The sequence below is a fragment of the Taudactylus pleione genome, unplaced genomic scaffold, assembly GCF_031769625.1.
Source record: "Taudactylus pleione unplaced genomic scaffold, aTauple2 ptg000762l, whole genome shotgun sequence".
Lineage (NCBI taxonomy): Eukaryota > Metazoa > Chordata > Amphibia > Anura > Myobatrachidae > Taudactylus > Taudactylus pleione.
Genome location: NW_028285164.1, coordinates 2,746,563 through 2,762,345, shown reverse-complemented (window position 1 = coordinate 2,762,345; position 15,783 = coordinate 2,746,563). Strand labels below are relative to the sequence as shown.

General features: G+C 49.9%; 1 protein-coding gene across 2 annotated transcripts in view; it reads left to right on the top strand.

Moving 5' to 3' along the window:
• The window catches only part of LOC148476912 (zymogen granule membrane protein 16-like), a 42,827-nt gene extending 28,671 nt beyond the window's left edge, over window positions 1–14,156 (top strand). For both annotated transcript variants that reach the window (XM_088457483.1, XM_088457484.1), the window contains exon 4: window positions 13,835–14,156. In XM_088457483.1, coding sequence (XP_088313609.1) covers window positions 13,835–14,156 — 322 coding nt within the window. The remainder of the gene's footprint in view (window positions 1–13,834) is intronic.
• Window positions 14,157–15,783: the final 1,627 nt, after the last annotated feature.

Below are 15,783 nucleotides of genomic sequence, written 5' to 3'. Positions count from 1 at the left end.
GGTATAGTGCAATTACCGGGGTCCACTCTCTGGTATAGTGCAATTACTGGGGTCCTCTCTCTGGTATACTGCAACTACTGGGGTCCTCTCTCTTGTGTAGAGCAATTACTGGGGTCCTCTCTCTGGTATAATGCAATTACTGGGGTCCTCTCTCTGGTATAGTGCAATTACTGGGGTCCTCTCTCTGGTATAGTGTAATTACTGGGGTCCTCTCCCTGGTATAGTGCAATTACTGGGGTCCTCTCTCTGGTATAGTACAGTTACTGGGGTCCTCTCTCTGGTATAGTGCAGTTACTGGGGTTCTCTCTCTCTCTGGTATAGTGCAGTTACTGGGGTCCTCTCTCTGGTATAGTGCAGTTACTGGGGTCCTCTCTCTGGTATAGTGCAATTACTGGGTCCTCTTACTGGGGTCCTCTCTCTGGTATAGTGCAGTTACTGGGGTCCTCTCTCTGGTGTAGTGTAATTACTGGGGTTCTCTCTCTGGTATAGTGCAATTACTGGGGTCCTCTCTCTGGTATAGTGCAATTACTGGGGTCCTCTATCTGGTATAGTGCAATTACTGGGGTCCTCTCTCTGGTATAGTGCAATTACTGGGATCCTCTCTCTTGTGTAGTGCAATTACTGGGGTCCTCTCTCTGGTGTAGTGCAATTACTGGGGTCCTCTGTCTGGTATAGTGCAGTTACTGGGGTCCTCTCTCTGGTATAGTGCAGTTACTGGGGTCCTCTCTCTGGTATAATGCAGTTACTGGGGTCCTCTCTCTGGTATAGTGCAGTTACTGGGGTCCTGTCTCTGGTATAATGCAATTACTGGGGTCCTCTCTCTGGTATAGCACAGTTACTGGGTTCTCTCTCTGTCCTCTCTCTGGTATAGCACAGTTACTGGGGTCCTCTCTCTGGTATAGCGCAGTTACTGGGTCCTCTCTCTGGTATAGCGCAATTACTGGGGTCCTCTCTCTGGTATAGCGCAGTTACTGGGGTCCTCTCTCTGGTATAGCGCAGTTACTGGGGTCCTCTCTCTGGTATAGCGCAGTTACTGGGGTCCTCTCTCTGGTATAGCGCAATTACTGGGGTCCTCTCTCTGGTATAGTGCAGTTACTGGGGTCCTCTCTCTGGTATAGTGCAGTTACTGGAGTCCTCTCTCTGGTATAGTGCAATTACTGGGGTCCTCTCTCTGGTATAGTGCAGTTACTGGGGTCCCCTCTCTGGTATAGTGCAATTACTGGGGTCCCCTCTCTGGTATAGTGCAGTTACTGGGGTCCTCTCTCTGGTATAGTGCAGTTACTGGGGTCCTCTCTCTGGTATAGTGCAATTACTGGGGTCCTCTCTCTTGTGTAGTGCAATTACTGGGGTCCTCTCTCTGGTATAATGCAATTACTGGGGTCCTGTCTCTGGTATAGTGCAATTACTGGGGTCCTCTCCCTGGTATAGTGCAGTTACTGGGGTCCTCTCTCTGGTATAGTGCAGTTACTGGGGTCCTATCTCTGGTATAATGCAATTACTGGGGTCCTCTTACTGGGGTCCTCTCTCTGGTATAGTGCAGTTACTGGGGTCCTCTCTCTGGTGTAGTGTAATTACTGGGGTCCTCTCTCGGGTCCTCTCTCTGGTATAGTGCAATTACTGGGGTCCTCTCTCTTGTGTAGTGCAATTACTGGGGTCCTCTCTCTGGTATAATGCAATTACTGGGGTCCTCTCTCTGGTATAGTGCAGTTACTGGGGGCCTCTCTCTGGTATAGTGCAGTTACTGGGGTCCTCTCTCTGGTATAGTGCAGTTACTGGAGTCCTCTCTCTGGTATAGTGCAGTTACTGGGGTCCTCTCTCTGGTATAGTGCAATTACTGGGGTCCTCTCTCTGGTATAGTGCAATTACTGGGGTCCTCTCTCTGGTATAGTGTAATTACTGGGGTCCACTCTCTCGTATAGTGCAATTACTGGGGTCCCCTCTCTGGTATAGTGCAATTACTGGGGTCCTCTCTCTGGTATAGTGCAGTTACTGGGGTCCTCTCTCTGGTATAATGCAATTACTGCGGTCCTCTCTCTGGTATAGTGCAATTATTGGGGTCCTCTCTCTGGTATAGTGCAGTTACTGGGGTCCTCTCTCTGGTGTAGTGCAATTACTGGGGTTCTCTCTGTGGTATAGTGCAATTACTGGGGTCCACTCTCTGGTATAGTGCAATTACTGGGGTCCTCTCTCTGGTATAGTGTAATTACTGGGGTCCTCTCTCTGGTATACTGCAATTACTGGGGTCCTCTCTCTTGTGTAGTGCAATTACTGGGGTCCTCTCTCTGGTATAATGCAATTACTGGGGTCCTCTCTCTGGTATAGTGCAATTACTGGGGTCCTCTCTCTGGTATAGTGTAATTACTGGGGTCCTCTCCCTGGTATAGTGCAATTACTGGGGTCCTCTCTCTGGTATAGTACAGTTACTGGGGTCCTCTCTCTGGTATAGTGCAGTTACTGGGGTTCTCTCTCTCTGGTATAGTGCAGTTACTGGGGTCCTCTCTCTGGTATAGTGCAGTTACTGGGGTCCTCTCTCTGGTATAGTGCAATTACTGGGGTCCTCTCTCTGGTATAGTGCAGTTACTGGGGTCCTCTCTCTGGTGTAGTGTAATTACTGGGGTTCTCTCTCTGGTGTAGTGCAATTACTGGGGTCCTCTCTCTGGTATAGCGCAATTACTGGGGTCCTCTATCTGGTATAGCGCAATTACTGGGGTCCTCTGTCTGGTATAGCGCAGTTACTGGGGTCCTCTCTCTGGTATAGCGCAGTTACTGGGGTCCTCTCTCTGGTATAGCGCAGTTACTGGGGTCCTCTCTCTGGTATAGCGCAGTTACTGGGTTCTCTCTCTGGTATAGCGCAATTACTGGGGTCCTCTCTCTGGTATAGCGCAATTACTGGGGTCCTCTCTCTGGTATAGCGCAGACTGGGGTCCTCTCTCTGGTATAGTGCAATTACTGGGGTCCCCTCTCTGGTATAGTGCAATTACTGGGGTCCCCTCTCTGGTATAGTGCAATTACTGGGGTCCCCTCTCTGGTATAGTGCAATTACTGGGGTCCCCTCTCTGGCATAGTGCAATTACTGGGGTCCTCTCTCTGGCATAGTGCAATTACTGGGGTCCTCTCTCTGGAATAGTGCAATTACTGGGGTCCTCTCTCTGGTATAGTGCAGTTACTGGGGTCCTCTCTCTGGTATAGTGCAGTTACTGGGGTCCTCTCTCTGGTATAGTGCAGTTACAGGGGTCCCCTCTCTGGTATAGTGCAATTACTGGGGTCCCCTCTCTGGTATAGTGCAATTACTGGGGTCCCCTCTCTGGTATAGTGCAATTACTGGGGTCCTCTCTCTGGTATAGTGCAATTACTGGGGTCCCCTCTCTGGTATAGTGCAATTACTGGGGTCCTCTCTCTGGTATAGTGCAATTACTGGGGTCCTCTCTCTGCTATAGTGCAATTACTGGGGTCCCCTCTCTGGTATAGTGCAATTACTGGGGTCCTCTCCCTGGTATAGTGCAATTACTGGGGTCCTCTCTCTGGTATAGTGCAATTACTGGGGTCCCCTCTCTGGTATAGTGCAATTACTGGGGTCCCCTCTCTGGCATAGTGCAATTACTGGGGTCCCCTCTCTGGCATAGTGCAATTACTGGGGTCCTCTCTCTGGCATAGTGCAATTACTGGGGTCCTCTCTCTGGTATAGTGCAATTACTGGGGTCCTCTCTCTGGTATAGTGCAGTTACTGGGGTCCTCTCTCTGGTATAGTGCAGTTACTGGGGTCCTCTCTCTGGTATAGTGCAGTTACTGGGGTCCTCTCTCTGGTATAGTGCAGTTACTGGGGTCCTCTCTCTGGTATAGTGCAGTTACAGGGGTCCCCTCTCTGTTATAGTGCAATTACTGGGGTCCCCTCTCTGGTATAGTGCAATTACTGGGGTCCCCTCTCTGGTATAGTGCAATTACTGGGGTCCTCTCTCTGGTATAGTGCAATTACTGGGGTCCCCTCTCTGGTATAGCGCAATTACTGGGGTCCTCTCTCTGGTATAGCGCAATTACTGGGGTCCCCTCTCTGGTATAGCGCAATTACTGGGGTCCCCTCTCTGGTATAGCGCAATTACTGGGGTCCTCTCTCTGGTATAGCGCAATTACTGGGGTCCTCTCTCTGGTATAGCGCAATTACTGGGGTCCTCTCTCTGGTATAGCGCAGTTACTGGGTCCTCTCTCTGGTATAGCGCAGTTACTGGGGTCCTCTCTCTGGTATAGCGCAGTTACTGGGGTCCTCTCTCTGGTATAATGCAGTTACTGGGGTCCTCTCTCTGGTAGAGTGTAGTTACTGGGGTCCTCTCTCTGGTATAGTGTAATTACTGGGGTCCTCTCCCTGGTATAGTGCAATTACTGGGGTCCTCTCTCTGGTATAGTGCAGTTACTGGGGTCCTCTCTCTGGTGTAGTGCAATTACTGGGGTCCTCTCTCTGGTATAGTGCAATTACTGGGGTCCCCTCTCTGGTGTAGTGTAATTACTGGGGTTCTCTCTCTGGTGTAGTGCAATTACTGGGGTCCTCTCTCTGGTGTAGTGCAATTACTGGGGTCCTCTCTCTGGTATAGTGCAATTACTGGGGTCCTCTCTCTGGTATAGTGCAATTACTGGGATCCTCTCTCTTGTGTAGTGCAATTACTGGGGTCCTCTCTCTGGTATAGTGCAATTACTGGGGTCCTCTGTCTGGTATAGTGCAGTTACTGGGGTCCTCTCTCTGGTATAGTGCAGTTACTGGGGTCCTCTCTCTGGTATAATGCAGTTACTGGGGTCCTCTCTCTGGTATAGTGCAATTACTGGGGTCCTCTCTCTGGTATAGTGCAATTACAGGGGTCCTCTCTCTGGTATAGTGTAATTACTGGGGTCCTCTCTCTGGTATAGTGTAATTACTGGGGTCCTCTCTCTGGTATAGCGTAATTACTGGGGTCCTCTCGTATAGTGCAATTACTGGGGTCCCCTCTCTGGTATAGTGCAATTACTGGGGTCCTCTCTCTGGTGTAGTGCAGTTACTGGGGTCCTCTCTCTGGTATAATGCAATTACTGCGGTCCTCTCTCTGGTATAGTGCAATTACTGGGGTCCTCTCTCTGGTATAGTGCAGTTACTGGGGTCCTCTCTCTGGTATAGTGCAATTACTGGGGTCCTCTTACTGGGGTCCTCTCTCTGGTACAGTGCAGTTACTGGGGTCCTCTCTCTGGTGTAGTGTAATTACTGGGGTTCTCTCTGTGGTATAGTGCAATTACTGGGGTCCACTCTCTGGTATAGTGCAATTACTGGGGTCCTCTCTCTGGTATACTGCAACTACTGGGGTCCTCTCTCTTGTGTAGTGCAATTACTGGGGTCCTCTCTCTGGTATAATGCAATTACTGGGGTCCTCTCTCTGGTATAGTGCAATTACTGGGGTCCTCTCTCTGGTATAGTGTAATTACTGGGGTCCTCTCCCTGGTATAGTGCAATTACTGGGGTCCTCTCTCTGGTATAGTACAGTTACTGGGGTCCTCTCTCTGGTATAGTGCAGTTACTGGGGTTCTCTCTCTCTCTGGTATAGTGCAGTTACTGGGGTCCTCTCTCTGGTATAGTGCAGTTACTGGGGTCCTCTCTCTGGTATAGTGCAATTACTGGGTCCTCTTACTGGGGTCCTCTCTCTGGTATAGTGCAGTTACTGGGGTCCTCTCTCTGGTGTAGTGTAATTACTGGGGTTCTCTCTCTGGTATAGTGCAATTACTGGGGTCCTCTCTCTGGTATAGTGCAATTACTGGGGTCCTCTATCTGGTATAGTGCAATTACTGGGGTCCTCTCTCTGGTATAGTGCAATTACTGGGATCCTCTCTCTTGTGTAGTGCAATTACTGGGGTCCTCTCTCTGGTATAGTGCAATTACTGGGGTCCTCTGTCTGGTATAGTGCAGTTACTGGGGTCCTCTCTCTGGTATAGTGCAGTTACTGGGGTCCTCTCTCTGGTATAATGCAGTTACTGGGGTCCTCTCTCTGGTATAGCGCAGTTACTGGGGTCCTGTCTCTGGTATAATGCAATTACTGGGGTCCTCTCTCTGGTATAGCACAGTTACTGGGTTCTCTCTCTGTCCTCTCTCTGGTATAGCACAGTTACTGGGGTCCTCTCTCTGGTATAGCGCAGTTACTGGGTCCTCTCTCTGGTATAGCGCAATTACTGGGGTCCTCTCTCTGGTATAGCGCAGTTACTGGGGTCCTCTCTCTGGTATAGCGCAATTACTGGTGTCCTCTCTCTGGTATAGCGCAGTTACTGGGGTCCTCTCTCTGGTATAGCGCAATTACTGGGGTCCTCTCTCTGGTATAGTGCAGTTACTGGGGTCCTCTCTCTGGTATAGTGCACTTACTGGGGTCCTCTCTCTGGTATAGTGCAGTTACTGGGGTCCTCTCTCTGGTATAGTGCAGTTACTGGGGTCCTCTCTCTGGTATAGTGCAGTTACTGGGGTCCTCTCTCTGGTATAGTGCAGTTACTGGGGTCCTCTCTCTGGTATAGTGCAATTACTGGGGTCCTCTCTCTGGTATAGTGCAGTTACTGGGGTCCTCTCTCTGGTATAGTGCAATTACTGGGGTCCCCTCTCTGGTATAGTGCAATTACTGGGGTCCTCTCTCTGGTATAGCGCAATTACTGGGGTCCTCTCTCTGGTATAGCGCAATTACTGGGGTCCTCTCTCTGGTATAGCGCAATTACTGGGGTCCTCTCTCTGGTATAGCGCAATTACTGGGGTCCTCTCTCTGGTATAGCGCAATTACTGGGGTCCTCTCTCTGGTATAGCACAGCTACTGGTTCCTCTCTCTGGTATAGCGCAATTACTGGGATCCTCTCTCTGGTATAGCGCAGTTACTGGGGTCCTCTCTATGGTATAGCGCAATTACTGGGGTCCTCTCTCTGGTATAGTGTAATTACTGGGGTCCTCTCCCTGGTATAGTGCAATTACTGGGGTCCTCTCTCTGGTATAGTGCAGTTACTGGGGTCCTCTCCCTGGTATAGTGCAATTACTGGGGTCCTCTCTCTGGTATAGTGCAGTTACTGGGGTCCTCTCTCTGGTATAGTGCAGTTACTGGGGTCCTCTCTCTGGTATAGTGCAGTTACTGGGGTCCTCTCTCTGGTATAGTGCAATTACTGGGGTCCTCTCTCTGGTATGGTGCAATTACTGGGGTCCTCTCTCTTGTGTAGTGCAATTACTGGGGTCCTCTCTCTGGTATAATGCAATTACTGGGGTCCTGTCTCTGGTATAGTGCAATTACTGGGGTCCTCTCCCTGGTATAGTGCAGTTACTGGGGTCCTCTCTCTGGTATAGTGCAGTTACTGGGGTCCTATCTCTGGTATAATGCAATTACTTGGGTCCTCTTACTGGGGTCCTCTCTCTGGTATAGTGCAGTTACTGGGGTCCTCTCTCTGGTGTAGTGTAATTACTGGGGTCCTCTCTCGGGTCCTCTCTCTGGTATAGTGCAATTACTGGGGTCCTCTCTCTTGTGTAGTGCAATTACTGGGGTCCTCTCTCTGGTATAATGCAATTACTGGGGTCCTCTCTCTGGTATAGTGCAGTTACTGGGGGCCTCTCTCTGGTATAGTGCAGTTACTGGGGTCCTCTCTCTGGTATAGTGCAGTTACTAGAGTCCTCTCTCTGGTATAGTGCAGTTACTGGGGTCCTCTCTCTGGTATAGTGCAATTACTGGGGTCCTCTCTCTGGTATAGTGCAATTACTGGGGTCCTCTCTCTGGTATAGTGCAATTACTGGGGTCCTCTCTCTGGTATAGTGTAATTACTGGGGTCCTCTCTCTCGTATAGTGCAATTACTGGGGTCCCCTCTCTGGTATAGTGCAATTACTGGGGTCCTCTCTCTGGTATAGTGCAGTTACTGGGGTCCTCTCTCTGGTATAATGCAATTACTGCGGTCCTCTCTCTGGTATAGTGCAATTATTGGGGTCCTCTCTCTGGTATAGTGCAGTTACTGGGGTCCTCTCTCTGGTATAGTGCAATTACTGGGGTCCTCTTCCTGGGGTCCTCTCTCTGGTACAGTGCAGTTACTGGGGTCCTCTCTCTGGTGTAGTGCAATTACTGGGGTTCTCTCTGTGGTGTAGTGCAATTACTGGGGTCCACTCTCTGGTATAGTGCAATTACTGGGGTCCTCTCTCTGGTATAGTGTAATTACTGGGGTCCTCTCTCTGGTATACTGCAATTACTGGGGTCCTCTCTCTTGTGTAGTGCAATTACTGGGGTCCTCTCTCTGGTATAATGCAATTACTGGGGTCCTCTCTCTGGTATAGTGCAATTACTGGGGTCCTCTCTCTGGTATAGTGTAATTACTGGGGTCCTCTCCCTGGTATAGTGCAATTACTGGGGTCCTCTCTCTGGTATAGTACAGTTACTGGGGTCCTCTCTCTGGTATAGTGCAGTTACTGGGGTTCTCTCTCTCTCTGGTATAGTGCAGTTACTGGGGTCCTCTCTCTGGTATAGTGCAGTTACTGGGGTCCTCTCTCTGGTATAGTGCAATTACTGGGGTCCTCTCTCTGGTATAGTGCAGTTACTGGGGTCCTCTCTCTGGTGTAGTGTAATTACTGGGGTTCTCTCTCTGGTATAGTGCAATTACTGGGGTCCTCTCTCTGGTATAGTGCAATTACTGGGGTCCTCTCTCTGGTGTAGTGTAATTACTGGGGTTCTGTCTCTGGTATAGTGCAATTACTGGGGTCCTCTCTCTGGTATAGTGCAATTACTGGGGTCCTCTCTCTGGTATAGTGCAATTACTGGGGTCCTCTCTCTGGTATAGTGCAATTACTGGGATCCTCTCTCTTGTGTAGTGCAATTACTGGGGTCCTCTCTCTGGTATAGTGCAATTACTGGGGTCCTCTGTCTGGTATAGTGCAGTTACTGGGGTCCTCTCTCTGGTATAGTGCAGTTACTGGGGTCCTCTCTCTGGTATAATGCAGTTACTGGGGTCCTCTCTCTGGTATAGCGCAGTTACTGGGGTCCTCTCTCTGGTATAATGCAATTACTGGGGTCCTCTCTCTGGTATAACACAGTTACTGGGTCCTCTCTCTGGTATAGCGCAATTACTGGGGTCCTCTCTCTGGTATAGCGCAGTTACTGGGGTCCTCTCTCTGGTATAGCGCAATTACTGGGGTCCTCTCTCTGGTATAGCGCAGTTACTGGGGTCCTCTCTCTGGTATAGCGCAATTACTGGGGTCCTCTCTCTGGTATAGTGCAATTACTGGGGTCCACTCTCTGGTATAATGCAGTTACTGGGGTCCTCTCTCTGGTATAGTGCAGTTACTGGGGTCCTCTCTCTGGTATAGTGCAGTTACTGGAGTCCTCTCTCTGGTATAGTGCAATTACTGGGGTCCTCTCTCTGGTATAGTGCAGTTACTGGGGTCCTCTCTCTGGTATAGTGCAATTACTGGGGTCCCCTCTCTGGTATAGTGTAATTACTGGGGTCCTCTCTCTGGTATAGTGCAATTACTGGGGTCCTCTCTCTGGTATAGTGCAGTTACTGGGGTCCTCTCTCTGGTATAGCGCAGTTACTGGGGTCCTCTCTCTGGTATAGTGCAATTACTGGGGTTCTCTCTCTGGTATAGTGCAATTACTGGGGTCCTCTCTCTGGTATAGTGCAGTTACTGGGGTCCTCTCTCTGGTATAGTGCAATTACTGGGGTCCTCTCTCTGGTATAGTGCAATTACTGGGGTCCTCTCTCTGGTATAGTGTAATTACTGGGGTCCTCTCTCTGGTATAGTGCAATTACTGGGTTCCTCTCTCTGGTATAGTGTAATTACTGGGGTCCTCTCTCTCGTATATTGCAATTACTGGGGTCCCCTCTCTGGTATAGTGCAATTACTGGGGTCCTCTCTCTGGTATAGTGCATTTACTGGGGTCCTCTCTCTGGTATAGTGCAATTACTGTGGTCCTCTCTCTGGTATAGTGCAGTTACTGGGGTCCTCTCTCTGGTATAATGCAATTACTGCGGTCCTCTCTCTGGTATAGTGCAGTTACTGGTGTCCTCTCTCTGGTATAGTGCAATTACTGGGGTCCTCTTACTGGGGTCCTCTCTCTGGTATACTGCAGTTATTGGGGTCCTCTCTCTGGTGTAGTGTAATTACTGGGGTTCTCTCTCTGGTATAGTGCAATTACTGGGGTCCACTCTCTATTATAGTGCAATTACTGGGGTCCTCTCTCTGGTACAGTGCAATTACTGGGGTCCTCTCTCTGGTATATTGCAATTACTGGGGTCCTCTCTCTTGTGTAGTGCAATTACTGGGGTCCTCTCTCTGGTATAATGGAATTACTGGGGTCCTCTCTCTGGTATAGTGCAATTACTGGGGTCCTCTCTCTGGTATAGTGTAATTACTGGGGTCCTCTCTCTGGTATAACACAGTTACTGGGGTCCTCTCTCTGGTATAGTGTAATTACTGGGGTCCTCTCCCTGGTATAGTGCAATTACTGGGGTCCTCTCTCTGGTATAGTGCAATTACTGGGGTCCTCTCTCTGGTATAGTGCAGTTACTGGGGTTCTCTCACTGTCTGGTATAGTGCAGTTACTGGGGTCCTCTCTCTGGTATAGTGCAGTTACTGGGGTCCTCTCTCTGGTATAGTGCAATTACTGGGGTCCTCTTTCTGGGGTCCTCTCTCTGGTATAGTGCAGTTACTGGGGTCCTCTCTCTGGTGTAGTGTAATTACTGGGGTTCTCTCTCTGGTATAGTGCAATTTCTGGGGTCCACTCTCTGGTATAGTGCAATTACTGGGGTCCTCTCTCTGGTATAGTGCAATTACTGGGGTCCTCTCTCTGGTATAGTGCAATTACTGGGGTCCTCTCTCTTGTGTAGTGCAATTACTGGGGTCCTCTCTCTGGTATAGTGCAGTTACTGGGGTCCTCTCTCTGGTATAGTGCAGTTACTGGGGTTCTCTGCAGACATTCTTCCTTAGTATCAGCCATAGCATACTTCGGGCCTGATTCAGCGGGTCGATGGCCAGTCGTTGCGCACGTGAGCCCTGGAGCGAGCGAGAATCACTTGCACCGGCGTTCGAATTTGGTAGGCGAGTCAGGGGGAGTGGCTGGCAAAATGGAGTTATGTCAGTAGTGAGCTTCCAGCTCTATTAGAGCCAGAAGCTCACTGGGGCTTGCGGCAGATGAGACCCTACCACAAGGGTCTCGTCGCAAGCCCGATGGTCGCGATGGTCGCGACCATAACCTGGCCGCTCGCAAAAGCTGTGGGTGGTCACAGGAAGCCGGCTCCCGAAAAAAAAAAAGAGTGTCCGGCTCTGAATCAGGGCCGTCATGCGCTGTATCCCTCTTACATTGCTCAGAGATCCATACACAGGCCAGGCAGAGATCCATACACAGGCCAGGCAGAGATCCGTACACAGGCCAGGCAGAGATCCGTACACAGGCGGGGCAGAGATCCATACACAGGCCAGGCAGAGATCCATACACAGGCCAGGCAGAGATCCATACACAGGCCAGGCAGAGATCCGTACACAGGCCAGGCAGAGATCCATACACAGGCCAGGCAGAGATCCATACACAGGCCAGGCAGAGATCCATACACAGGCCAGGCAGAGATCTATACACGGGCCAGGCAGAGATCCATACACAGGCCAGGCAGAGATCTATACACAGGTCAGGCAGAGATCCATACACGGGCCAGGCAGAGATCCATACACAGGCCAGGCAGAGATCCATACAGAGATCTATACACAGGCCAGGCAGAGATCCGTACACAGGCCAGGCAGCGACCCATACACAGGCCAGGCAGAGATCCATACAGAGATCCATACACAGGCCAGGCAGAGACCCATACACAGGCCAGGCAGAGATCCATACACAGGCCAGGCAGAGATCCATACACAGGCCAGGCAGAGATCCGTACACAGGCCAGGCAGAGATCCGTACACAGGCCAGGCAGAGATCCGTACACAGGCCAGGCAGACATCCGTACAGAGGCCAGGCAGAGATCCTTACACAGGCCAGGCAGAGATCCATACACAGGCCAGGCAGAGATCCATACGCAGGCCAGGCAGAGATCCATACGCGGGCCAGGCAGAGATCCATACTCGGGCCAGGCAGAGATCCATACGCGGGCCAGGCAGAGATCCGTACGCTGGCCAGGCTGAGATCCGTACGCAGGCCAGGCAGAGATCCTTACGCAGGCCAGGCAGAGATCCATACGCAGGCCAGGCAGAGACCCATACGCAGGCCAGGCAGAGACCCATACGCAGGCCAGGCAGAGATCCATACGCAGGCCAGGCAGAGATCCGTACGCAGGCCAGGCTGAGATCCGTACGCAGGCCAGGCAGAGATCCATACGCAGGCCAGGCAGAGATCCATACGCAGGCCAGGCAGAGACCCATACGCAGGCCAGGCAGAGACCCATACGCAGGCCAGGCAGAGATCCATACGCAGGCCAGGCAGAGATCCGTACACAGGCCAGGCAGAGATCCGTACACGGGCCAGGCAGAGATCCGTACACGGGCCAGGCAGAGATCCATACGCGGGCCAGGCAGAGATCCATACGCAGGCCAGGCAGAGATCCATACGCAGGCCAGGCAGAGACCCATACGCAGGCCAGGCAGAGATCCATACACAGGCCAGGCAGAGATCCGTACACGGGCCAGGCAGAGATCCGTACACGGGCCAGGCAGAGATCCATACACTGGCCAGGCAGAGATCCGTACACGGGCCAGGCAGAGATCCGTACACGGGCCAGGCAGAGATCCTTACACAGGCCAGGCAGCAGATTTCGCCCTCATTATAAATGCAGGAACCTCTCAGCAACCCCATTTAGAGTCTGTGTGATAGTTAATTGACAGGTTCTAGTAAACCAGGGGCATTGCAAGAACCTTGTGGGTCCCACAGCAATGTTTTGGAGAGCCCAAATGCTTCTAGAGAGACAACTCTCTACACTAGTAACCTAGTTCACATTATGCTACACAGTGCCCCCAAATCATATCATGCCGCATTGTAGTGCCCCAGTTTACATTATGCTCATTGTAATTCCATCAGCTCACACTATGCCTCATTCTAGGTTCCCAGTTTACATTATGACTCATTGTAATGCCCTCAACTCACATTATGCCACATTCTAGTGCCCCAGTTTACATTATGCCACATTGTAATGCCCTCAACTCACACTATGCCTCATTCTAGTGCCCCAGTTTACATTATGCCTCATTGTAATGCCCTCAGCTCAAACTATGCCACATTCTAGTGCCCCAGTTTACATTGTGCCACATTGTAATGCCCTCAGCTAACATTATGCCTCATTCTAGTGCCCAACATTATGCCTCATTGTAATGCCCTCAGCTCACATTATTCCTCATTCTAGTGCCCCAGTTTACATTATGCCTCATTGTAATGCCCCAACTCACACTATGCCTCATTCTAGTGCCCCGATTTACATTATGCCACATTCAAGTCCCCCCAGCTCACACTATGCCTCATTGTAGTGCCCCAGTTCGCAGTATATAACAGTGTCTCCAGTTCATACTATGACCCACAGTGTGACTGCGACTCGCCTCACCTAGTGCACTCCGCTCTCCTCAGTATGTGATTGGTGGGCTCCTTCTTAGCTGTGAGGCTGAAAAAAAATGATGGTCTATAAACTACTCCCCACAATCATGTTCATTCAATACACTGTACTTGTCTGCAAGTAGTTTGTAGACTGTCCCTTTGTGTATGCTGAGTGACTATCACACACTGTCCAGCAGGGTGCATGGGAGGCAGGTCCTGGCGGAGGACCTCCCAAGCTTCTGGGCCCAAAAGCAGTGGCACCTCCTGCACCCACTACAGATACGTACCTAGGTCTAACAAGGATTTCCTTTCTCCACAGCCTGCAAGTCCGCTATGGGACAACATGGTCAAAGTACCAAGGGGGATCCTTGGGGGACTTGGAGGAGATCTTCCTGCACCCGGGAGAGTCTATCATCCAGGTATCAGGAAAATACGCCACGCACGTCAGGAAGTTGGTGTTTATCACAAACAAATTCCGCCAGTTTACCATTGGGAAAGATTATGGAACCAGTTTCAATGGAGTACCCCTGTACTCCAACACCGTACTCCGGTTCGTGAGTGGAAGCTCTGGGTCTGTCATTGATGCCGTCGGCTTCCACTGGGACTATCCATCCAGCAACTGTGCACACTGCCTCAAGTAATCAGCCAGAGGATTGCACCATCCTGTGCTGCAGAGCATCGCACCCCTGCCCATCAGCTACTGAATCTTACCTGCAGGCCAGCACTACTCAACCCCCCCCTCCCAATGTACATCTCTAGCAACCACTTCACATTCCCAAGATGGGGCACTCGCCCTACACAGGACTTACTGACCATATCTGGTATAACTGTGGCAGTGCCGGGTTTCTCTACACCGTGTCCCCCACCCCTGACTGTTCTATCATCTGTCGTTCCCTCGTCTTTGTGCATTCTTCTCCCACAATAAAATCTGCAGCTCTAACCCTTGTGTGACATTTTTATTTCTGTAAAAAACACTCTGGTGAAATGACAGATATACACAGTATATTAGCCAGAGTCACCTCTAACAACTCTGCAGCTCAAAGGGCTAAAGCAGCCCCTCGATGCAGGGTTTTGCCCAGTTACTTTGCAGCCCACAAATTCAAGGTGGGGGGGGATGTAATAGCCTGTGCAATGCAATCATCAGCGAGATACCGGCGAGTCTGCCCAATGTTATAAAGTAGCCATCATTTAAACGGCAAAAAACAACCTGGCAGACTTGCTGGGGTCTCACAAGTCACAGGCTGTTACATTTCTCCCCAAGTTTGGTTACACACAACAGTATGCTATTACATAGTACATACCTATTATCATTATTATTATTACTATTATATTTATTATTATTGTAATCATTTATTTATAACATTCTATAGCACCGTACAGTGGGGAAAATAGCATTGCAGATAAAACACAGAGAACCAAGAAGAAGAAAAAATATAAAACTAACAAAATCTAAATAAACAACATTCAAGAAGCATAAACACATTGATACCAAGAGATAAAGCATCATACATAGGACATAATAGGTAAAAGATATTTAATGGGAGAGCAAAATGGCTATTTACAGCCATTTCTATTCATTGTCTTTATATCTGTGTAAGACATTAGATGTTGTTTTAGCTGTATACATCTGTGTTAGGTTTAGAGTGTCTTTTTCAGCAGTTTCATTTATGTTTATAATGTTGTTTGGTAATTATGTATATGTTTTGTATATAATACAAGTTGAAGAACGGTGGTTTGTGATTAAAATATAAATTATGTATTTTAAGCGACGGCTCTGGTGAAATATATGTGTATATATAAGTTGCTGTATCAGGAAAAGGTTAGCAATGCCCAAAGTTCACTGTTTAATCAACAATGGACCTCATTCAGAGTCGGTCGTTGCGGCCGCACGGTCGTAGGGGAAAGGGGCCCGATATGCAAATGAAGCGATCGCAAGTTGCGTCGCTAAGATGAGATCGTTAGCTGAACGACCGAGGGTAAGAAGCGGCCTTAAGACTACATCACGCCCCCTTCTCGATCACAACACACGTCATCTCCTGGGATATAAGGATTAATCGCGACCATCGGGACCCATCGGAGCTGATCACAGAGCTTAAGGCTGACCATACCCTCTCTTAAGCACTACGATCTAGTCAGTGCAATAACCTCCCATGTCACGTGTGCCATGACACTACTTTGTTAATTATGCACTCCCATTAAACGCCGTTCGCCTAGTCAGGCACGCCTGCGTTCGGATCTCCACTCCCCCGTTTTCAAGCACCTTCCCCT